Source organism: Dipodomys merriami, unplaced genomic scaffold (genome assembly GCF_024711535.1).
Source record: "Dipodomys merriami isolate MVZ:Mamm:240054 unplaced genomic scaffold, mDipMer1.0.p SCAF_52, whole genome shotgun sequence".
NCBI classification, from domain to species: Eukaryota; Metazoa; Chordata; class Mammalia; order Rodentia; family Heteromyidae; genus Dipodomys; species Dipodomys merriami.
In genome coordinates this window covers 1,382,818-1,405,003 of record NW_027206091.1, presented here as the reverse complement: position 1 = coordinate 1,405,003, position 22,186 = coordinate 1,382,818, and the positions used below count along the sequence as shown (strand labels likewise).

At 38.8% G+C, this 22,186-nt stretch overlaps 2 protein-coding genes across 7 annotated transcripts in view; one reads left to right on the top strand and one right to left on the bottom strand.

Annotated features, from left to right (window-relative positions):
* LOC138811024 (5-azacytidine-induced protein 2) overlaps positions 1-17,214 on the bottom strand; it is a 28,111-nt gene extending 10,897 nt beyond the window's left edge. For 2 of the 4 annotated variants that reach the window (XM_069998501.1, XM_069998505.1), the window contains exons 1-6: positions 17,126-17,214; positions 15,058-15,143; positions 10,761-10,981; positions 8,633-8,758; positions 8,083-8,182; positions 6,879-7,027 (exon numbers count right to left, since the gene is read on the bottom strand). In XM_069998501.1, the coding sequence (XP_069854602.1) occupies positions 6,879-7,027; positions 8,083-8,182; positions 8,633-8,758; positions 10,761-10,976 (591 nt within the window). In that variant the 5' untranslated portion in view covers positions 10,977-10,981; positions 15,058-15,143; positions 17,126-17,214. Of the gene's footprint in view, positions 1-6,878; positions 7,028-8,082; positions 8,183-8,632; positions 8,759-9,867; positions 9,960-10,760; positions 10,982-11,227; positions 11,245-15,057; positions 15,144-17,125 lie in introns of those variants that run through there. The other 2 variants (XM_069998502.1, XM_069998504.1) reach the window with 2 other exon arrangements.
* Positions 17,215-17,719: 505 nt separating this feature from the next.
* The window catches only part of Zcwpw2 (zinc finger CW-type and PWWP domain containing 2), a 105,215-nt gene continuing 100,748 nt past the window's right edge, over positions 17,720-22,186 (top strand). For 2 of the 3 annotated variants that reach the window (XM_069998507.1, XM_069998506.1), the window contains exons 1-2: positions 17,720-17,807; positions 19,083-19,266. The gene's annotated coding sequence lies outside the window, so the exon portion shown is untranslated. Of the gene's footprint in view, positions 17,808-18,099; positions 18,350-19,082; positions 19,267-22,186 lie in introns of those variants that run through there. The other variant, XM_069998508.1, reaches the window with a different exon arrangement.

Genomic DNA, 22,186 nt, shown 5'->3' with positions numbered 1-22,186 from the left:
TTTCTTGTGTAATATGTGTTTTACAAACAGGGCCCATGGCTGCAAACTCATGGGAAACAATGTTCAGGTTATATAGGTTCTTATATTGACCTCAGAACCTTGAATACATAACAGCTCAGTATGATCTCTACAGGGGCTAGAGACCTCAGATTCCTTTTGTACCAACTCTACTAATCCAGTGTTTCTTATACTTCTTTGCTCTAAAGTTTCTAATTCTTAAATTCAATTGTTCTAAAAGCTGGGATATAAGAAAATATATAAAATTATTAAGACTTTTAGTAGAACTGCTTCTGAAACTGACCTCACTAACACCAAACACTGAGTTCACTGATGTTAAAAAACAAAAGACACCAGTATTCTATTTAAGATAGCATTATAGAAAATATTATAGAGTATGTTTCACAGAAAGTAGCATCTTAAAAATCATTTATGACAGCTGGGTGCCAGTGACTCATGCCTATAATTCTAGCTACTCAAGAGGTCGAGATCTGAGGATCACAGTTCAAAGCCAGACAAGGAAAGTCCATGAGACTCTTCTCTCCAATTAACCACCAGAAAACCGTAATTGACACTGTGGCTTAAGTGGTAGAGCACTTACCTTGAGCCCAGGCCCAGAATTCAAGCCCCACGACCAACAGAAAACAAAGAAACAAACAATTCTAACTATGGTTATATAAATGAGCAAGCTTATTAAATGATTATAATCTGGCTTCTCTCAGATTCCCACATCCAAGAACATTTTAACCAGAAAAACTTCCAAGACTGAATTTAAAAGTATATATCCTTTAACACCCTTGATAAATTATGTCAACTCTTTATTTACTTGCTTCATTTCTTTATATTAACTGACATTTTTTACTTCACCATCTTTCACTACCATGAATAAATGCTGTAAAAGGCCAGATGAGGCTTTTTTTTTTTTCCTTTCAATATTCCTCCTTTATTACTCTTTTGAAATGCTACTTCTGGGCCTTGAGTTCAGGGCCTAGAGCTCTCATTCAGCTTTTTGCTCATGGCTAATACTTTACTACTGGAACCATGCCTCTACTCTGGCATTTTTGCTCATGAATTTGAGACAGACTCTTGAGTACTCTTCTGCTTGGGCTGGCTTCAAACCCTGATCCTCCATGTCTCAGCTTTCTAAGTAGCTAGAAGACTTAGTGCTAGTAGCCTGAGTCAGTGTCACGCAGCTCAGAATTAATTTTATCACTGTAGGCAAGTGCTATTAAGAGATAAAAAGGCAAGCTTTGTCTACTTCCAAGATCTGGTTGTTAATGGTAGATTTAAACTAAAAGCAAACTAATTCCTTAGCACCACCTAGTGGAAAAGAGTAAAACTACCAGCAACACATAACATATGAATAGAAGTGTTTTTAGGCAAGGGGGGCCAAGATGGGGCCAAGATGGCGATAGGACAGTAGGGAAACACCACAGCTCTCTCCAGAATGCCAGCACAGAAGATGCCCAAGATGCTGGTGCCGGTGCCGGTTCTGGATGTGCTGATTGCAAACAGAGAAACCTTGGAGCTTGGAACCGGCACAGAGACCTTTCCCTCACCCCTCACTGGATCGAGGCCGCCCCATCCTGCCAAAACCAGTTGGCCTCACAGCTGAGGGGGGAACCCTAGAATTACAGGGGTCCATTCGCAGAAAGCCAGTGCATTAGACTCCCAAGGTGGGGGGGGGGGGCTAACCCAGAGAGTACAAACAGAGACAAAAACATCGGAGCTCAGAACCTGTGTGAATACCCCTCTGCTGGTGGCCAGCGCAAAAAATGCCCACAGCGCCAACCTGGACAGAATCAACAGAGGCAAGATGGAGAGGCACAATGACCTATAGTGGTCACTACCTGGCCCAGCCCACAAGCATCTGAGAGCACTGTGGCAACAAGCGACCTACATCGCACAAAAACAGTGATCTGCCACAGCACGGCTGGAGAGTTCCCAACCAGCTCCAGGGTGAGTACTCTAGAGGGGACAGTGTACCCCCCCCAAGGGAGACCAGTGCTGGTGCTAACACCCAGAGCTTGACCCAGACCCCCCCCCCCCTGCCCAACCTGGACTACAGGTCTAACAAAAACTGGGAACTGCACATCCAGCCAGCCAGGATAGATCAAGATCACCCCTGGAAGGGAGCTTAAACGCCCAAGCCTGGAACAGTGTCCTAGGGCCACAGCAGCCAACAGCAGAAGAAATCCAAACTGCATACCACAGGCTGTGTACCCTGAGCAGGATACCAGCACCACAGGTCCATAGGCATGCCCCAGATGGGGGCCAGGAGCCAGGGCCAGGCCTGGGGATCGGTGTCTGAGCTGCACAACCCACCCATCCCAATTGAAGTCAGAAACTGAGCACATGCCTCAGCAGAGGGGGGAAAGCAGGGAACCGCACCACTTGGGAATTGTGCTCATGATGGCAAAAGGCCTGTGTGTCCAGGGAGGGAGAACCAGAAACCCAAACCCAAACAGAGAACCTTACCTGTATATCCCAGGCTGGGGACTGGACAGCTCAGGCCACCAGCACCTGATTAAAGTCAGTAACTCACAGCGGACTCCCAACACCTGGGAGAGTACATCCAGCACACCCAATGTCTCCAAGAGCACCTGTAGGAGTATGAGCAGTCTAGGCTGCTCAGTCCTTGACTAAAGGTGGGAAATGCCTGTGATTTCCAGCAGACAGCTGATTGCCCTATGTGGGTCAGACTAGCAGTTGGAGGTCAGCCCCTCTCCCAACAGAACCAAGACCAGGTACAGACTCTCTCAGCCAACCAAGGGCCAAGAGTGAGCTTCATCAATTGATCCAGGAACCAACCCAGAACCAAGCAAAGATAGCCACCTATTGACCAAAAGAGTCAGTTTCAGATTAGTCTCCAGGATCCCCGAATCCCCATGCAAAAATAACAGAAAATTACAAGATTTATCAACACCCAGGATACCAAGCTACCCCCAAAAGCCAGCAGCCACCCAGTGGGGAGAGCTCCAATGGAAGCAAAGCAGGAATAGAAGACAAACTCTACATCCAAGAGATGCTGGAGGCAATGACTCAAGAATTAAAGTAAGAAATGGATTAGAAACTTAAAGAACACAGAAATGAAATATCAAAAGAGATGCAGGATTTCAAACAGAGAATGCATGCAAAAATAGATGCAGTGCACACCTTGCTAAAAGATGAGAATACTCTGAGAACCAACACAGAAGCCATCAATGGCTCAATCTCCTCCATGCAAACTACAATGGAAGCCATAGTTAACAGAGTGAACCAAATGGAAATTAGAATATCAGATACGGAAGACAAAATGCAGCAACTGTTAAAAAAAAAAAGTCACAGATATGGAAAAATCACTTAAATTATGCCAAAGGAAAATCCAAGAGCTAGCAGAAAGTGCCAAGAAATTTAACCTTCATAAAACTGGAGTGAATGAAGGTGAAGAGTATCAAAGCAAGGGAATACAGCACTTATTCAGTAAGATTATCAATGAAAATTTCCCCCATCTTGAAAGAGAATATCTCACCTACATAACAGAAGCATATAGAACACCTAACAAGCAGGATCCCAGGAGAAATACTTCCAGGCACATCATAGTAAAAATGATAGCTCTGAATAATAAAGAAACAATCTTGTATGCAGCAAAACAAAGAAGGAGCTATACTATAACGGGAAAAAATCAGAACCACTGCAGATCTCTCCACACGGACACTGAATGCAAGGAAGGCCTGGGAAAGTACGATCCGAGCCTTGAGAACCAATAACGCCAGCCCAGACTAATATACCCAGCAAAGCTAGCATTCACATTCAATGGAGAAACTAAAAATTTTAATAGTAAAGAAAAACTAAATGAGTCATAAACAATAAGCTAGCACTACAAAGAATATTAAGAGGGGTAACACACCTGAAGAAAGCAATCACGAACAGGGATCCACATCAGATAGTTATCACTTAGAAGTCCGACTTAGTAAGCACAGGAGGAAAGAAGAAAAACTTAGGAAAGCCAGAAATTGACAGGAAACACAATGCATCTCTCTATAATAACCATAGATATTAATGGGCTCAATTCACCCATCAAAAGAAGACCAATGGAATAGAACAGAAGATCCAGAAATAAAACCACACACTTACAGTCATCTGATATTTGACAAAGAAGCCAGACATACAGTGGAAGAAGCACAGCATATTCAATTACTGGTGCTGGGAAAACTGGGCGGCCACATGCAGAAAACTAAAAGTGGAACCCAGCCTATCACCATGCACTAACATCAACTCAAAATGGATTAAAGACCTTAACATCAAACCTGAATCTCTGAAACTACTGCAGGACAGAATAGGAGAGACACATGAACTTATAGCCACAGGCAGGAACTTCCTGAACAGAGTTCCAGGTTCACAAAAAACTGGAGAGAGACTTGACATATGGGACTACCTTAAAATAAAGTTTCTGCACAGTTAAAGACATAGCAACCAAACCAGAAAGACAACCAACTAACTGGGAAAAAATTATTTACCAGCAATATATCAGACAAGGGCCTAATATCCAGTATATACAGGGAACTCAAGAAACTCATTCCTCTTGCAGGGCGCCAGTAGCTCACACCTGTAACCTAGCTACTCAGGAGGCTAAGATCTGAGGATCGTGGGTTCAAACCCAGCCCGGGCAGGAAACTTTGAGATTCTTATCTCCAATAAACCACTAGAAAACTGGAAGTGGCGCTGTGCTCAAAGGGAAACTAGGAGGACACAGAAACAGAGGAAAACAGGGGAAAACATACAACAGCAGGACCCATCAGCTCCACTGTTCATTGATCAAAATGAACTAAGCAACTCAATGGCAGCGATGGGAGGGAGGGAATGAGCAGGAAAGAGTGAACGGCTGACACTAAGCAAAAGGAAAGAAATGTACATATCACTGGATGTGGAAGAAATAACTGTATTTTCAAAGCTCATAGAACTCATAAACTTTATAGACCACAATAAAGACAATTTTCCCCAGGAAGGTTAGAATGTGTTTGTGACTTTTAACTAAGTATCACTATCCCACAATACTGTGAAATTTATGTAATCACTTAATCACAATAAAACATTGGAAAAAAAGAAAGTGTTTTTATTGTTTGTAAAATTACACTTATGTGAGAATACTAGGTAAATTCCAATACACACACAAATTTAACCTTCATGAAAAAGAAGTACTTAATGTCCACAGAAATCAAGTTCTCTAAAAAGCTAAATGATGCTCCTAATGTTACAGTTAAATAAGCAAAACAATTATGAGCTAAATGTCCATGATTTCATGATACTGTTTCTTACTCTACACTGAAATGTACATGAACAGTATATAAAAGCTGTCAAATGAATTCTTTTCAAGTAGTACGTGCATACCAACAAATTATCTAGAGCCTCACTGTGAACGTTTTTAGAAGCACATATTTTTTAAAGAGGCCCAGTAGTGACTATGTCAAGTGAGCTTATGGAATAAAATGCTGGAATCATTTGGACAAATGGTGCTGTGTGTCTGTCTTCAAGTTCAAAGCTAGGAAAATCAACTTTTAATATCAAATAAGAAAATAAAAACTTGTCGTCTCTATCACAAGTTAACAATCACTTTTATAAGCATTTCCCATTTATCAAACCCACCCAGGGGCTGTGTAGCAAGCTCTCATTTCCCAATACAGATGGATTCATGTAGTTCATATACATAATTTTAAGAATAAACTGTGTATATAAGATTATTAAGCAGTCTCCCCTGAGAAGTACAAGCTAAGGACACTTGGGTTTCAGGTGCACAGTCCTAGTTGGCAGTCAGAATGTATGGGAAGTTCTCTTTTACATGGCAACATCCTAGAGTAATGTAGAATACTGGAATGCTCTGGTATACAAAATGGTTGAGCTGAGGATTATTTAACTGTGTATACTTATTTACACAAATACATAAATTCACAGAAATTATATTTGTACAGATTACTAAGCTTTTCAATTTCTTTGAACAGCTATTTCAAATTCTCTATTTGGTGCAGTGCTCTCATACTTCCTTGCTTCTGTATCATTTTATTTTTTATCATAGCACATTACCATGATACCCGCAAATCTATGTCCAACTTTATTAGGAACCAAATGTAAAGTATTAGTAAACAGACTCCAGGTGAGGACTTGAGACACACTGTGTGTTTTAAGACAATGACTTTAAGATAACCTACAGCAGTTAGGCAGACTTCGGGATCTGGGCAATTCTTAAATTCTCAGCTTTTAAAGCTGCTACTAAATTATCTGTCTTTAATATCTAGTTAACCCTAATATTAAGCTATATAAAATGAGAAACTTAAAATCTTTAAACTCTTTAAACTTAATAGGATTAAAAAGGGGGGCAGGTAGGAAAATTGAAGGAAAGGGAACTTGAAAGAACAATTGTAATAACCTAACATGCTGTGTGTGTATGAATATGTGTGTGTGTGTCTTAGTCCTAGTGCTTGAAGTCAGGGGCTGGGCACTGTCCTTGAGCATTTTTGCTCAAGGAAGCTCTACTACTTGACCCACAGCTCCACTTCTGGCTTTTAATTCGTGGTTAATTGGAGATAACTGTCTCATGGACTTTTCTGCCTGGGCTAGCTTTGAACCTTGATCCTCAGATCTCAGCCACTTGAGTAGCTAGAAGTAATAACCTAATAAACCTTTTAGAAATTAAGTCTTTTAAAATTATATACTTTTGGTATCAGGACAAAGTGTCAAATTGTAGAACAAATGATTAAAGTAGAAGACCAAATGACTATTTTTGTTAGGAAAGGAGAATATCTCCTTTCTGAGTTGTTATAATTGGTGATAACTCTCTGGTTTAAGATTCAGTTATACATCCTACATATGAGACAAAAGAATTAAACTGAATAATTTTGTAGTACCATTTGTTTGGCTTTCTGTAGCTCTAGCTTGAGACTGTTACATTCTCTCCTCATCAGTTCCAGCTCTTGTTCCAAACCATGTATCTTCAGGTCACAGCTTAACTTTTCTACCTCCCAGTTTGATGAAGGTGGATTTAAATTCCTCATCACTACAAAAGGATGGACATCAAAATTATTATCTGCCTTCTACAGTGATTCAATTCTAGAAAGGTTAAAAATGCTGGCAAAATGTAGATAATAGAAAAAGAAATATAAAACATGTATCCATTAATAATTTTGAAAAAAGAAACAGTATTTTCAATGACATGCCAATAATAATATCTTGCAACCTTTTAGAATGTATTAATTATCCTATCTCTGATTTTTTTATTTAAGTATAAATTTGTCTGGAATCTTAAAAAAATACCATTTTTGTCAGCAAACACAAAAATTCTAACAGACCAATAATCAGTTTTACATAACTACAACTGAGTTTTATAAAAATAATGAAGTGAAAAAACTAAGATAGTTAATACTCCATCTCAGTGTCATTACAGTACAAAATTTGATGAATAGACCTAGCAAGTGTGCTGAAACAATTTTGTTCATAAACAATCCACTATGGAAACTCAATATACCTGGATACTACATTATCTTTAACTTATTACTTTGTATTTTCATTGACAAAAAGTCCCCACCAATCATGGAAAGTGATCTCATGGTAATTTTCTATCAAAAGGTTTCTTAGATGCCTATCCTTTTGTCTGGTGAGAACATTTAAGAGAACAGAACATGATTTAGAACCCCCAAATCTTTTTCACATCAACTTCTTATCTTCATCTTTTTAAGAATTTATGAAAGAAAAGGAGGAAGAACAACTGATACTACTGCATGATACTATCGTAATTAAGCAAATGTTCAAGAAAGGTAAGCCAGCCAGAACATACCAGTGGGGCAGAAGTTTTCATAAGGATGGGATTTTACTCCTATATGTCACTGCAAACTAGCCCTGAATAAATCCCATCACATTATTGCTAGGGAAAGTATAATTTGGAGCCAAGGAAAGGCTAAAGGAAGTTGATACTGTGTGAAAGCAGAACAGAAAAATTAACATAAGCCTAAAATGAACAAAAAATTAGACTTAAAGTAGTATACTAATGGTGGATATAATGCACAATGGAAAAAAATGTATTCTGTTAGAATTTATAACAAGTAAGTGGCATACCCTGCTGAGTTTCCACCTCTGTTCTTAGCTGGAGGAGTTCTACTTCTTTAGATTGTAGTTGTTCATTCAATATTTTCAAAGATTCAGAGTTGTCTTTATTCTAGTTAAGTAGGGAAAATGCCAAATTACATTCAATAAAATCTGTAAGTTGCTGTTATATCTTCATTTTCAGGTGAATATTGAAAACAAAACCCTCATTCTAGTCTTTAAAAACAAGATATGAAAATGAATTCCATTTCTTACTTTTTCTTTTTTCTAATGTAAGACATTATTATTCATTGGCTTTATTTTTAACACATCTACTACTTCTACTATGTCATGATTTTGCAAGGTAAATAAGTGATGTTAGATGTATTTAAATTTCTAAACATCATTATATTTTTGATATGGAAATAAATTGCAAACATAATGGCTACAATTGCACTTAACCTTGAATATGTATGATACTAAATGTTTAATAAATGTAAATATGATTTCCTTAATTTTAAACCTTTTTAAAGAGAAAACTCCATTATACTATACAGGTGTCAGTCTTTTCAAACCAACTTACCATTTTATCCAGTTTGCTCTTCAAGTTATCTCTATCAATACAAACTTCTCGATATGCATGATAGGCCTTGTTTACTTGTTCTCGTCCAACAGAACTTGTTTCTTCATCTAGTCTAGCTCCTACAAGCTAAAATATGAAATTAGAAAATAAAACAAAAACCAACTTAAGAAAGTATTCCACAAGGAAAAAAGTCTCCCTTTAGCCTATAATTAAGTAAATATTTCATTTTCAGACAATTAATCTTTACTGATTAGCAAAGCAAGAATGTAGAGAAGACTTTTAAAGTTTGTTATACTTATACTTTTTTAAAATCAGTATCGTACATGGTCTCATCAGTATTTGACAAATCACTGTTACTATATCACAGTATACCATACCAGAGTATACCATTTGTTTGAAATACTTAGGAAATTTTCTAGCCTATAGTATATGATTTCCACGATCAGAAAAAGTATCTGGTTACATCAGGCTCAACTTTTTCTTTTTTCTTTCTTTTTGTGCTGGTTGGGTTTGAACTCAGGGCCTGGCTACCACTCTACCACTTGAGCCACAGCTGCACTTTGAGCTTTTTGGTGGTTATGTGAAGATAAGGAGCTCATGGACTTTCCTATCCAGGCTGACTTTGAACTGTGATCCCCAGATCTCAGCTGCCTAAGTAGTTAAGATTATAAGCATGAGCCACCAGTGCCTGGCCAGAATGAATTTTTTTTTTTTTTCGGTCATAGGGCTTGAACTCTGGGCCTGGGCACTGTCCCTGAGCTCTACAGCTCAAGGTGAGCACTCTTACCACTTGAACCACAGAGCCACTTCTAATTTTCTGGTGGTTAATTGGAGATTAGAATCTGACAGTTTCCTGCCTGGGCTGGTTTTAAAATGTATTCCTCAGATCTCAGCCTCCTGAGTAGCTACTTGGCATGAGCCACCAGCACCCAGCTCAGGCTGAACGTTTTTAAGGAACAGACATGCTAGTTCATTAAATCATGTATTACTCAAGAATTGGTATAGAACTACTGGTAACAAGGTAAATCCTATTTCTCTACATTTTAAAACAAGCATAACAATGAGCTTCAAAAAGTTACCTTCTCTATCTTTATCCAGTATATAACGAATTTCTTCTCCATTTTTATTCAGTATATAACAGATTTAAATCATAATTAAAGTTCACACAAATAAATTTTGACCATTTTAACCCATTTTTACTCCTATCCTTCATAAATTGAGCTCTACCCACTTACATCTTCAAGTCTTTTAATACAGAATAATGAATTTATTGGCTGATAACCATTTCCTTTACCCTCTGTGGAAGCTGTCATTTCTAAGAAGCAAATGTAAGTTTATCTGGGGAAAAAAAAAAACCAAAAAACAGACACTAAAATTTAAAACTCAAAAGTAAATGGGTAATCAAGAAAGACTTCCCAGTAAATAAAAGAAGGATGTGAGGGCGATCTGGGTGCGACATCTGTCACCCCATTGATTGCCAGGGTTGATTCGGCTGATCTGGCTGGCTAGGTGGGTGTCCCCTTCCTCCCTCCCGAAGCTGCGCGCTCGGTCGAAGAGGACGACCATCCCCGATAGAGGAGGACCCGTCTTCGGTCCAGGGTATACGAGTAGCTGCGCTCCCCTGCTAGAACCTCCAAACAAGCTCTCAGGGTCCAATAAATAAAAGGAAACAGCTACATTGCTTATCTATTCCATAACACTTAGAAGTGTCAACATTCTCCCTGAAAAAGTAAATGACATTACTAGTTAAAAGCATTATTCCCATTATGGGTGTGAAAGAATAAAAAAGAATGTGGAAGAAGACCTTATTAAACATTAATCTAGAAGTGTCCTCCTGTGATACTATGTCACTTGTTTATAGATTCATAATTTTAGAGTCAAGTACATACAGCTATGAGGGTACCATAGTATACAAAAGAATGAAAATAATCGGAATATATCTCCTTCCAAGCTGTAAAACTCTACAAATATTTATCTAGCAAATCACAACTTTAATGTCTAGTTAGGAGATTCATAGTGAGTTGTCCTTGGAAAGTTAGTAAAACCATGGAAGAGAGGACAAAATATTTGAAGTTTCAAATATTTTGAATTATTCTGTCATAAAATGTACAAGCAAAAGAAAAATTACCTTTTCTTCTAAAAACCTTATTCTTTTCTTTAAGAAAGAGTTTTCTTTCTCTGAATCCTTAAGTCGTTTTTTGATGTCTTCATATGCAGTGACCAGGGCAAAATGTGATGCAACAGATTCATCTCCTGAATATATTGAGACTGGAGTCACTGTCTCTCTCCTATGAGCCTTTTCATGATTAAGAATGCATATATCGTCTTCTAATAATGCATCCATGACAGCTATTTAAAATAAAGAGTATAAAATATAAATGTCTCGAATAGTGAACAAGAAAAAAATACACTTTGAAAAATGTGAATATCAGAACAATGATTAAATATTCCTGTTTTCTTTTAGACACAGCACAGCATAGTTAAGAACAGAGCTATCTGGGTTCTAATCCAAGTTCTCCAATTTATTATCCATATAACTCAGGAAAAGCTGTTTAAAATCTCTATTTTATTTATAAACTTAGGAAATAACATTACCTCACAGAAGCTTAAGAACTTTAAATGACTGATAGCTATAAAGTAGGCTGTCCGTCCGTCCGTCCATCCGTCCATCCATCCATCCATCCATCCATCCATCCATCCATCCATCCATCCATCCATTCTTCCATTCTTTATTTTTTCATGCTGGTACTGAAGCTTTAATTCGGGCCTTGGTACTCTTTGTCATTTGAGTCATACCTCTAGCAATTTACTATGAGAAAGCTCTTTAAAATTTTATAAAAATTGTGATTATAGAGGACTTGACAAGAACACACACACACACTGTCACCAGAAAACGAATACACATACATACCTGCTCCACACATACATAACTGCTCCACATGAAATACCCTTTCCTCTAAAAGAACATCTCATGCTCACATATTTTCCTTCATCAACCTTAGCATTCTCATGTCTAGGAGAATTCTGGCATATTATGCAAGTTTTAATGTATACTATATTGTTCCCTTAATAATTGCTTAAGTTTGTATACTCACAATAAAGGACACATTAATGTTTGAAGATTCACTATGTATAATATGTTATGGTCCTTCAATAAAGTAAGAATCACCTACACATTATATGTAGGCCATAGAAAGGTAATTTGCTCTATTAAAACTTAAGCTGCATGAAACTACAGGATGTGTCTGTTTTATCTTTTTGTCCCCAACCTATCACTACCTATGAGATTCTTAATACTGATTAGAAAATGAAGAATGGATAGAGAAGAATTCAAACCAGATTCTGACCACAAAATCTTTGAGATCAATTACCTTATTAGTTAATAAAAAGGAAACTTTACATCTGCTTTTGTTATTAAATTCAGCGTTAGTTCTAGACCTGAGAATTCCTGAAAAAAAAAATGCTATGGAAGGAAGAGTAGCTGAAACCTTTTACAACTTCATGAAAAAATAAAGTAAGGTCATATATGAGAAACTAAAAATACTGTATGATGTTCTTTTAGTTTAAAATACAACATTAATTATAACAGTCTAAAGGCCATCAACAAAATTTCATGTATCTTAGATTAGCAATTAATGATTATTGAAAACTATTCCTTGCTTGAAATAAAAATTAATGACTCATTATCAGTCATTCTTTTGAGAACTTTATAGGGAAAGGAATTGAGTTAGAAGAATTTAAGTAAGTTTTCCAAAGTAAAATAAGTAGACAGTAAGATGTAAAGAGGAAATTTAATGCATATTTCACTATGCTTACTTTCCTCAAAAAATTCAGCTTGGTGAACTGGCTTTTGTTCTACTTTATGTCAGATAATATACTAAAAATGTTTTGTTTGCATGTTTATTTATATGGTTTATTTTCACTGTATTTTTGTTTTTCTATTTTTTTTTTCTTGTGCTGGTCCTAGGGCTTAAACTCAGGGCCTGGGTGCTGTCCCTAAGCTCTTTTGCTCAAGGCTAGCACTCTACCACTTGAGCCACAGCTCCACTTCTGGCTTTTTAGAAACTAATTGGAAATAAGAGTTTTATGGATTTTCCTGCGTAGGCTGACTCTGAACTGTAATTGTTGTATCTCAGCTTCCTGAGTAGCTACAATTTCAGGCCTGAGCCACTGGTGCCCAGCTGCTTTTGTCATTTTATAGTTAAAAACTTCTAATTGCTTTCAACTTAAGATAGAGTTTAGATGAAGTGATTTGTGTCTAAGTGATATTATAGAAAAGACAGGCAAAAATAAGCACGTGTATTGTTAAGTGTTAAGTAGATAAATCCTATTATTTAATCTTTATTCACACCATTTAAAAGTTTTGAACCAACTAAGACAACTCATAGCCAAGAATTAGAGTATTTCCCAGTTTATCAACAAAGCCCAAGAACAAAAATGACCTATGCTACAGTGTTAAAAAAAAGTGGCAGATTTTTTTTCATGCTCCTTTTGATACAAGCTGCACAGTCTCCTAATAATGAAGAGTTTTAAGATTTCTTCCTCTACAGGAGTTTGCTTTCTCTGGGTTCACCTCTACTGCAAAACAGTAAGAATCATTCCATTTATATTGTTGCCAGAAGAAACTATCATAATTTCCCTTCTAAAAAGAAGATATGGGTTATTCCAATAAGGCAAACTCAAAGTATCAACAAGTAGCAGCATATGAGGTTTATCTATGCAGAGAATGCCTTAAAAGTAGAATAGAGTAGATGGCTACTAAAGTGGTACAACGTAGTCTAGTTTAACAGCAGGTAAAATAGTCCCGTATTAGGTAACTAATTAATATGAATGTGAACCATTACTGTTTACAAATCCAATCCCTTGAGCTTAGTAGTTTCTGGGCCCTGTAAAGAAAGATCTTAGAAAGTAACCAATAATACAAGGCAAATATCCCATTATTACGTATTACTATACTACCAACTGCTAGCAAAATAGTAAAGTAGACTATGTATAGCCTATGGTTTTATTACTTAAGCTTCCTTTATCCTTTCTGAACCTTATTTTTACAGAGAAGCAAATGGAACTACAGTAGCAGTAGTCTACCTCTTAACAAAAGATCCATTTATATACTTTTGTTACAACAAAATGTTTCTACATAGATATACATTCAAGTAGTTAAGATGCTTGATTTTCTGGATAAAGTGTAAAAGTATAACAACTGGCTATTACTATACATAACAAACTAGATCAAGGTAGACCTAATATTTTGGCATTCTAATGTAATTTAAATTTTCTCAAGGTAACCAATATTTGTTTCTGTTAATCTTTAAAATGAGTGCCCCAAAATACAGTGACTGAAAATTACACCACTGAGGTTGTGGCTCGGTGATACAGCATTTGCCTAACATGTGTAATATGTAAAGCCCTGGGTTGGATCTCCAGATGTCCCCCCACCCCCCACCCCCCACCACGCCACACACACATAAAGATATATTTTCTAGACAACAACGTCACAATTATCAAAACACTTCCCAAAGACAAGCTCAAGTGAATTTGTAATAAAATTTAATAAGAAATGTGCCACAAAAACACAAAGAAATCTGGCTTTTTAAAGAATGTTCCAAAAAGCTGGAGACAACCTAATTCACTGTTAGACAAAGTGAAGTGTGGACCACTGCCTCAGAATCACAAGCCCGTAATTCCAGTTATTCAGAGGCAGAAGGAAATTGCAAATCTGAGGTCAGCTGGGGCAAAATTAATGAAAGGCCCTATCTCAAAAACAAGTTACAAACAAAGGACTTGAGGAGTGACTCAAATGATAGCAAAACTGCCTAGGGCACATTAAGTGCTGGATTTTAATTGTTTGTATTTAATCCACACAGTTTGAAACAAAATATGAAAGAAAAAAATTATGTGGTTACTTAGCTCCACTGAAGATCTAAATAAGTCAGAATATCAAGGTGCATAAAGTAATCATAAGTCCTGTATCTACATAATTTACAGGATTCCACCTGCAACTAGAATTCTTTTAACATCACAGACAAACAAGAACATAATTTGTTAAATAAATTGGTGAGAAAAGACAACATTAATACCCAAAGCTAAAGAGACACATATGGGTAAACAAGTTTAAACATTATTAACTGAAAGTATTTTAAACCGTCGTAAGTTTGAGTCTTCATTGTGACCAACACTAAGGAGGCTCAGATCTTCATGTTATATATTCTTGGGGGGGGGGGCACTAGAAAATATGTAGGTATCTTTTGATACCAGATTGGTCTTTTTTCTAGGAATATCTTATCTTTTTCAACATCATTATATTTGCCATTTATTGATCATTTGACAAATACCAACCACTTATGTTTTTGCGTGCATTTTCCTACTTCTTAGGTAAGCAGTACTACCCTAATTTACAAATTCTTTTAAAAAGATGAATATCTTACCTACAGCTACCCAACAAAACAGTGACAATGTTGTGATGTGACTTCAAATATGCTGTCTTCTAAATCTATCTTCCTAATATAATGTTCTGAAAGGTAACACAAAATGAATTGTGATTTTCCTAACTATCAGGACAAGGCGGCATTAACTCTATGGTAGCACTGGTCAGGGATTCAGAAACCCAGACTGTAGTCTAGCATCTTTAACATTCATTTGAGATTAGTTCATTTCACTTCTATGGACATAAATTCCCAACCTTTAAATGACAGAGTTGAGCTACATCATTCAAATGTGGTGAAGGAAAAATTTAATCCCAATACAGATTGGCCTCCTGAACAACAGGAGGGATTTCTCAATTGTATCAGAAACAGAGTGACAAAAAGTTGGCAAGAAAATTATTACTACAGTTAACGAAACTGAGGCTCAAAAGTAATTTTGCCTATTATCATAGCAAAAATGTACTCAAACATGCAATATGAAAAACACCACTCTAATTTTTATTATCTCAAATCATTAGCCTTAGTGCAGAAATGCATTTTTGTGGCAGGAAAAGACTCTTAGTGATAGAGTGTGGGTAGTAGCATACTTTTCATTCAGTTCTTAAACTAATATATCTTTGTGCAACTGAGTACCTGTTATACATTAAATGCTGCTAGTGTTATCAAATTATTATTTTCTAACCCTAAGAACTATTAGGCAATATGCTTCACTTTTTTAGGGAACTACTTCATTTGCTCTTCAGAAAAAATCCATCTGTGTAAAACCTCTGAGGTGGGCAAGAACCTTCCTAATTTATAGATGGGATAACTGAGACATGTAGATGGATATCAGACCTGAGATCTATTACGGTTCCTAGGAATTATGCTTAGGTTCCTTGGAAAGTAAGTATCCTTATTTTAGAGAGAGAAGATTTGTCTCTCTCTTACAAAATGTGAGGCCCTAGTGCTCAGATCCAATCCAGTGCTATTTCCCACTAATGTTTCTTTTAGTAAAACCGTGAAGCCTTTCATTTGCATAAAACTTTAATCACCAGTAATACTGCATTACAATTCTATAACTATCTGTGACTGATATACCTTTCCAATGTAAGAAAGATGGAGTAATCACAATAGACTGGGCAATTACAGTGTCTTGAAAGAAATGGACTGGAATTAAAATAATACCTTCAGACATTGCTCAATCCAACTTAAAATTCTAGCAATAAAAAGTGTCTCCTGCTGGGTGCTACTGGCTCATACCTCGGGAGGCTGAGATATGAGCATTGCAGGAGGTTTGAAGCCAGCCTAGGAAAGAAAGTCCAGGAGCCTCATACCTCCAGTTAACTAGCAAAAAAAAAAAAAAAAAAAAAAAAAAGCTGGAAGGGAAACAGTAGAGCACTAGCCTTGGGGATGGGGGGAAGCTCAGGTACAGCTCCCAAGATCTAGAAGCCCTGAGCCCGGTAAACACACGTACATGAACTTATAGTGTTCTCTCTCCCCCTTCCCCCTCCCCTCTCCCCCTCCCCCTCCCCGATCCTTAAGTTTAAGGATCAAGGGTCAATGTTTTTGAATACCTCAGGGTACTCCCAACTCGGCTGGGGCAACTTAGGTTTTTTATGGGTGTATGATATCACTTCCAGTATTCGAGTTCCTGGTGTGTAGGGGATAAAGGTGTTACCCTTCCTTGAAAGAAAAAAAAAAAAAAAGAAAGCAAAGAAAACCGCAAATAGAGGATTGGAAAGCACTGTTTAGACGGCCGACAGCCACTACATACTGACACTCGTTGACAAATACAGGGGACTGAGATCACAGCACCCCAGACAGTACTGGCCTAGTGCTATGTCCCTCTTCCGTCCAACGTGTCTCTTCAGTGAATGAAGGGAATCTAATGGCGCCCAGGAAATCAAGACGGCAGAGAGGAAAGCTAAAGGGAGAGGAAAGGGCCCGGCAGGACTGGTAACAGGTGGGGCGTGGAGATAAGCCAGGAACGGGACACCCGAAGGGGCCGCTCCGTGCAGAGAGGGCTCGGGGCGGAGAGCAGGAGGGCGTCCGGACCGGCGTCGGCCCCCGCCGGCCGGAGAGACGTACTCACCCTGGGCCCCGACTCCGCGGAGCCGCCCCCTGAGGCCGCCGGGTTCCGACTTCCCCAGTACTTAGAAAACGGACCGAAAACCAGCCGGGTCGCCGGAGGTCACCACGGGCTTCCGGTTTCCCGGACGACCCCGCTGCTTCCCCCGCGAAGGTGGCCGCTCCGGGTGCGCCGCGGAGGGATTCCCATGTCGGTGGCTGCGACGACCGGGGCGTGGCCCTGCCCGCGGGCAGAGGTTAACACAAGGACGGGAGAGCCGGTCTGGAGGAGCGGGGCTGCCGCGGGACCGGGCCCGCTGCCCAGCGGACGCGCGCGAGATCCAGGCCCGCCAGCGCCGGCCGCCCTGAGCCGGACCAACCGCGCGCCGCCCCAAGGGGTCGATGCCGGGCGGAGACCGGAAGGGTGGAGGAGCGCCTCCCGGCTGGAAAATCACGGCGGGACGGAGGTCAGGGCTGCGCGAGGGAACCGGAAGTCAGGCCTGAGGGAATCGCGGGGGCGCTCCGAAGCCGGGCTGAAGGAGAGAGAGAGACTGGGTGGCGGAGGGTAACTACATGTCCCGTCAGCCTCCGCGACAGGGCGGGTCAGACTACGTGTCCCGACAGCCTCCGCGGCAGAGCGGCTCATATTATGGATCCCGTCAGCCTCCGCGGCGGGAGGAGGACTCGCGGGGGCGGCGTGGAGCCGGGTAAGCGTTCTCCTCGGCCGCAAGGCTGAGGTCCGCCTGAAGGCGCGCCCTCTAGCGCGACCGTTACAGCAGCTCCTGCGGGCGCGGCTCTTTGGGGGTACCCGCGGGCTACACTCTGGGTGCGTGTCCGGGGGAGCCACCCGGACCCCTGTGGCCTCTTCTCCGGGCGCGCTGCCCGCTGGCGCGCCTCTCGTCGGGCTGCCTAGCGGTCCGCCGGCGGGGCCCGCGGCTTCCCGGGGCTGGGGGGTGAGGTGATTCCCGCGTCAGGTGACGGCCTTAGGGGTCACGTGTGGTGAGCTCTGCCACCTCGGGGTCGCCCCCAGGAAGGCCCTGGCGGTGGGCGGCCGGGCCGTCGTGCGAAGTGGAGCCCTCCAGGCCTGGCGGCGGCTCGGGGAGACCCGCGACGCGCGCGTGCGTCGGGCCCGTGCGTCGGGCCCGTGCGTCAGCGAGTTGCTCCCGTCTGGCACGTGTCGTATCGGACGGTCCTTTCCTGGGCGTTTTCCTGGATTTTTCCGTGTGTGACTAGGAGGTTTCTGAAGCAGGTGCGCTCATCCTTTGAGAAGTCCAGAGTTGTTATACATAACATTAGATCTGATGTCGGCTTCACTTAAAAGCATATAGACATGTCCCTGTGAAGCCAATCCGTCATTTTAAAAGGCGCCAGCTGTGGAAACGGCGGAACGAGTCGGCTTTACCTTTCCTGTCATCCCGGCACAGCAGTATTCCAAGGTCTCCTACAGAGGGGCTGCTTTTGTTTGAAAAGACACACACCTGGATTTTGTCACTACTGTTCACAAAGGCATCTGCCGAACCAGACTGTATAAACTTAAGTTTAGTCACAAACAGGCTAGTTTTTCATTTGGGGGCATTGTACTACGGCTAGGTTCTAACAAAGTTAGAACTAGTTCATTTGCCTCTAACTAGGACTGGCACACTTTTCCACTAGCATGCATCTTAACCTTAGCGAATAAAATACACTCTTAGAAAACACGCAGTTCATAGTCACATGCTAAAGTTTTACTTAAACTGTTACAAAGGAAAAGTCCTCTTAGTACAAAAAAAGATATTTTGTAGGAAAAGTGAATAGTTACTAATCATTGTTAAACTAGATAAGGAATGATGACTTGTATTATCTTGAATGTTGTCTCTCTGGCCAGGTTTGCGATAGGTTTTTCTTTGTGTGTGTTTTTACACGAGCATGTTTTCTGTGGCTGTGAATTCAGTCTGAAAAATTTTTAAATAACTCACTGTTTTTTACAAATGTACTTTTTACAGAATGAACATTTGGGAGTTGCTTGAGCTCTCTTGACACCAGGCATTGTTTAAAAATGTCCTGCTTAGTTTGTGGTTAATAACAAGGAGATATATATTGAAAGAAGTCTACCATCTTCTGAAATTTTCCACCCGCATCTACCGTCTCATGAATATCCAGATATTCAGGATATAATATTGGCTACAGGTAGGTATCATTTTCACCGGAGTAGATTTGGAATTGACTGCAGTTTCGGAACAAAAACATAAGGGTCTGGCTCAATTTCTACCTATGGTTCAGACTGCCTCTCCCATTTTTAGGCAACTGTGTATTTTTAGCATTATTTCAAATCTTGTTTTTAATTAGGCAGCTTGTAAAAATAATGAAGATACTTGTTTTTGTTTTAGTTTTTTTATAGGTATACTGTAAGAAGAAACAATTTTTGAGGAAAAAAATAAATTTAAAAATGAAATTCAGATTTAAATTACATTTTGATTCAATTTGATTAAAATCACTCCACAGTGTGGATCGTATTTTCTGTTGTTTTATTTTGCTTTCTGAGTACTATGCCCTATAGTAGCCTCTGCTGAGATGTAGTTTAAGGTGTGAAGCTTGTTACGGCATTACCCTATCAGCTTCAATGATGGATCATGACAAAAAGTATTCTTCTTTTTTCCCCACATATCATATATCTAGATTCAGGTATTTGGTGTAAGAGAATGATTTTATTTGCAAAATTAACAAGCATAGTAAAAAATTTGCTTCTACAAGGTGTCAGTTGCTCATAACTGTAATACTAGACACTTCAGGAGGCTGAGGTCTGAGGATTGTAGTTTAAAGCCAGCCTGAGCAGGAAAGTCACAGAGTCTCTTCTTTTTAATTAACCAGTAAAAAAAAAAAAAAACAAGTGAAGCAGTGGCTCAACCAGTAAAGCTTGAGCTTTGAGCAAAAAACCCAGGGATAGCACACAGGCCCTGACTTCAAAGCTCCAGGACTGGCACCAAACCAGAATTGCTTCTAAAAATGAAAAACTCTGATACCTAGGCATACATCTTTCTTCTCTTCTCCCATGGACAACACATATCCCGAAACTTCAGGAAAACTTAATTTATAAGAAAGCTATCCAGGGGTAATAATTTAGGAGAGTTTTCTCCAGGGGTAATAGTTAAAAAGAATTTAAGTCTTAATTATCAGGTAGTCAACTTAATAGGTTTTGCCTATAAATTTCATATGGCTTGGAATTATTCTACACATCTTTCTACTTTCCTCAAGTAATTTTCTCTTTCTCTCTTTGTACAAATAAAGCAGTGCTTTAAAATCTGACCTAAATCCTAGTACTGGTGTTTAGACAGGGATTAACTTAATGGCCAAGTAGTTGATTCTTTTGCAAACTCAGTCATTTCTATTTGTTTTGAGAAATATTTCAGAGCTATCAAATTGAGTTGTCAGCTAATCGTTAAAAATATTTTTGTGTGCCAGTTATGGGGGCATGAACTTGAGGCCTGGGCACTGACCCTGAGCTTTTTTGTTCAAGGTCAGTGCTCTATTACTTGAGCCACAGCTTTGTATCAGTCTTGTTAGTAGTTAATTGTATAAAAAAGTCTCAAAACTTTCCTGTCTGGGCTGGCTTTGAACTGCAATCAGCCTTCTGAGTAGCTAGTATTAGAGGAGTGAGTCACAGGTTGCATGACTGAAAATATTTTTTTTAATTTTATTTTTTTGTAAAGATGCTGTACAGAGGGGTTACAGTTACACTAGTAAGGTGTTGAGTCCATTTCTTGTCCAGCATTGTTACCCCTCCTTTGTTTTCCCACTATCCCTTCCCTCTCCCATAAAAAAAATTTTGTCTAGCTTAGAAGTTCAACAATGGTATTACTGTAAAATAACCATTACTATAAATAACCAGAAAGCTTTCCACTCCCAAATAACATAAAAGAATGCAAAACAGAAGAGTTAACTTTGTCTTCCCAATAATAAGTAATACTCATCTCTAGGTACCTGATGTAATTGGGAGGAAGATCTGGATGTATGGCTTAACAAGTTCTTTATGAAATGTGCTTCTAATAAAGGTTTGATTTTTATACTTCATAATAATTGTGATTTGTAATTGTTTACTATTTGATTGTTTCTTTGAAATTTGATGGTAACAATTTTAAGAAAATACGTGTATGTGAGAAATCATGAAAATATATATGTTAGAAATTTAAATTTTTACCTTTTGTGGAGTGATCAATTTAAAATGTTTTCAAACACTAAAATAAATTACATTGGAATAAGCTTATATGGAGAAAGATGAAAATAATTTAGGGACAAGAAGAATGATAGATTGTCAAAGGAGGGTTGATTCTTGCACATTCTAAGATTGGATTATGATAGATAGTAAATTACTATATTATTTATACTCAAAAATATAGACTCCTGTCTTTAGCAGCTAGTCTTTTACTGGGCATACAGGCTAAACTTAAGGGAAAATAAATATATTAGAACAACCAAAAGGAGAAACAGAAAATGTAGATGGGATTGGCAGGTTGCATACAGAAAATAGAACAAGAAGAAAAATTCCTATACTTTTTATTAAATGAGCAACGCTCTGAGGCTTCACAGTTGTACTCTTGCCATTTAAGATATGAATTCATTCATTGAATCTATAGACATCATTTATTGTTAATAGTTTCCAAAATGTAAAATTTCACAGAAAATTAGAGGACACCAGGAAAACTTAATTTGAGAATTATAGATCTAATGATCAGTTATTTATCTCAAATGACAACACATTTACTACAGTGTCCATAACTTTGGAGAATGCATGCCATAATACATTGAGACATAATTTTATTTTGCAACACTGAATTATATATTTGTTTTGGAATATGTATGAATAAGATGTCACCATTTAAACAAGTATTGCATCATAGCAAAACCATACATTCCCTTTGCGCTTGACATGCAATTATTCCCTAAAGACTACTCATAACAAATATCACATCTCTTCAGTTTTTCTCTGAAAACTTCATAAACTGAACTGGTATCGAAATATGGTCAATATTGCAAAATAAATTATATTTTTCCATTTCCCACCAATCCTCTTTCTGGAATAACCAATACTGTCAATTTGTAAAAATGGTAT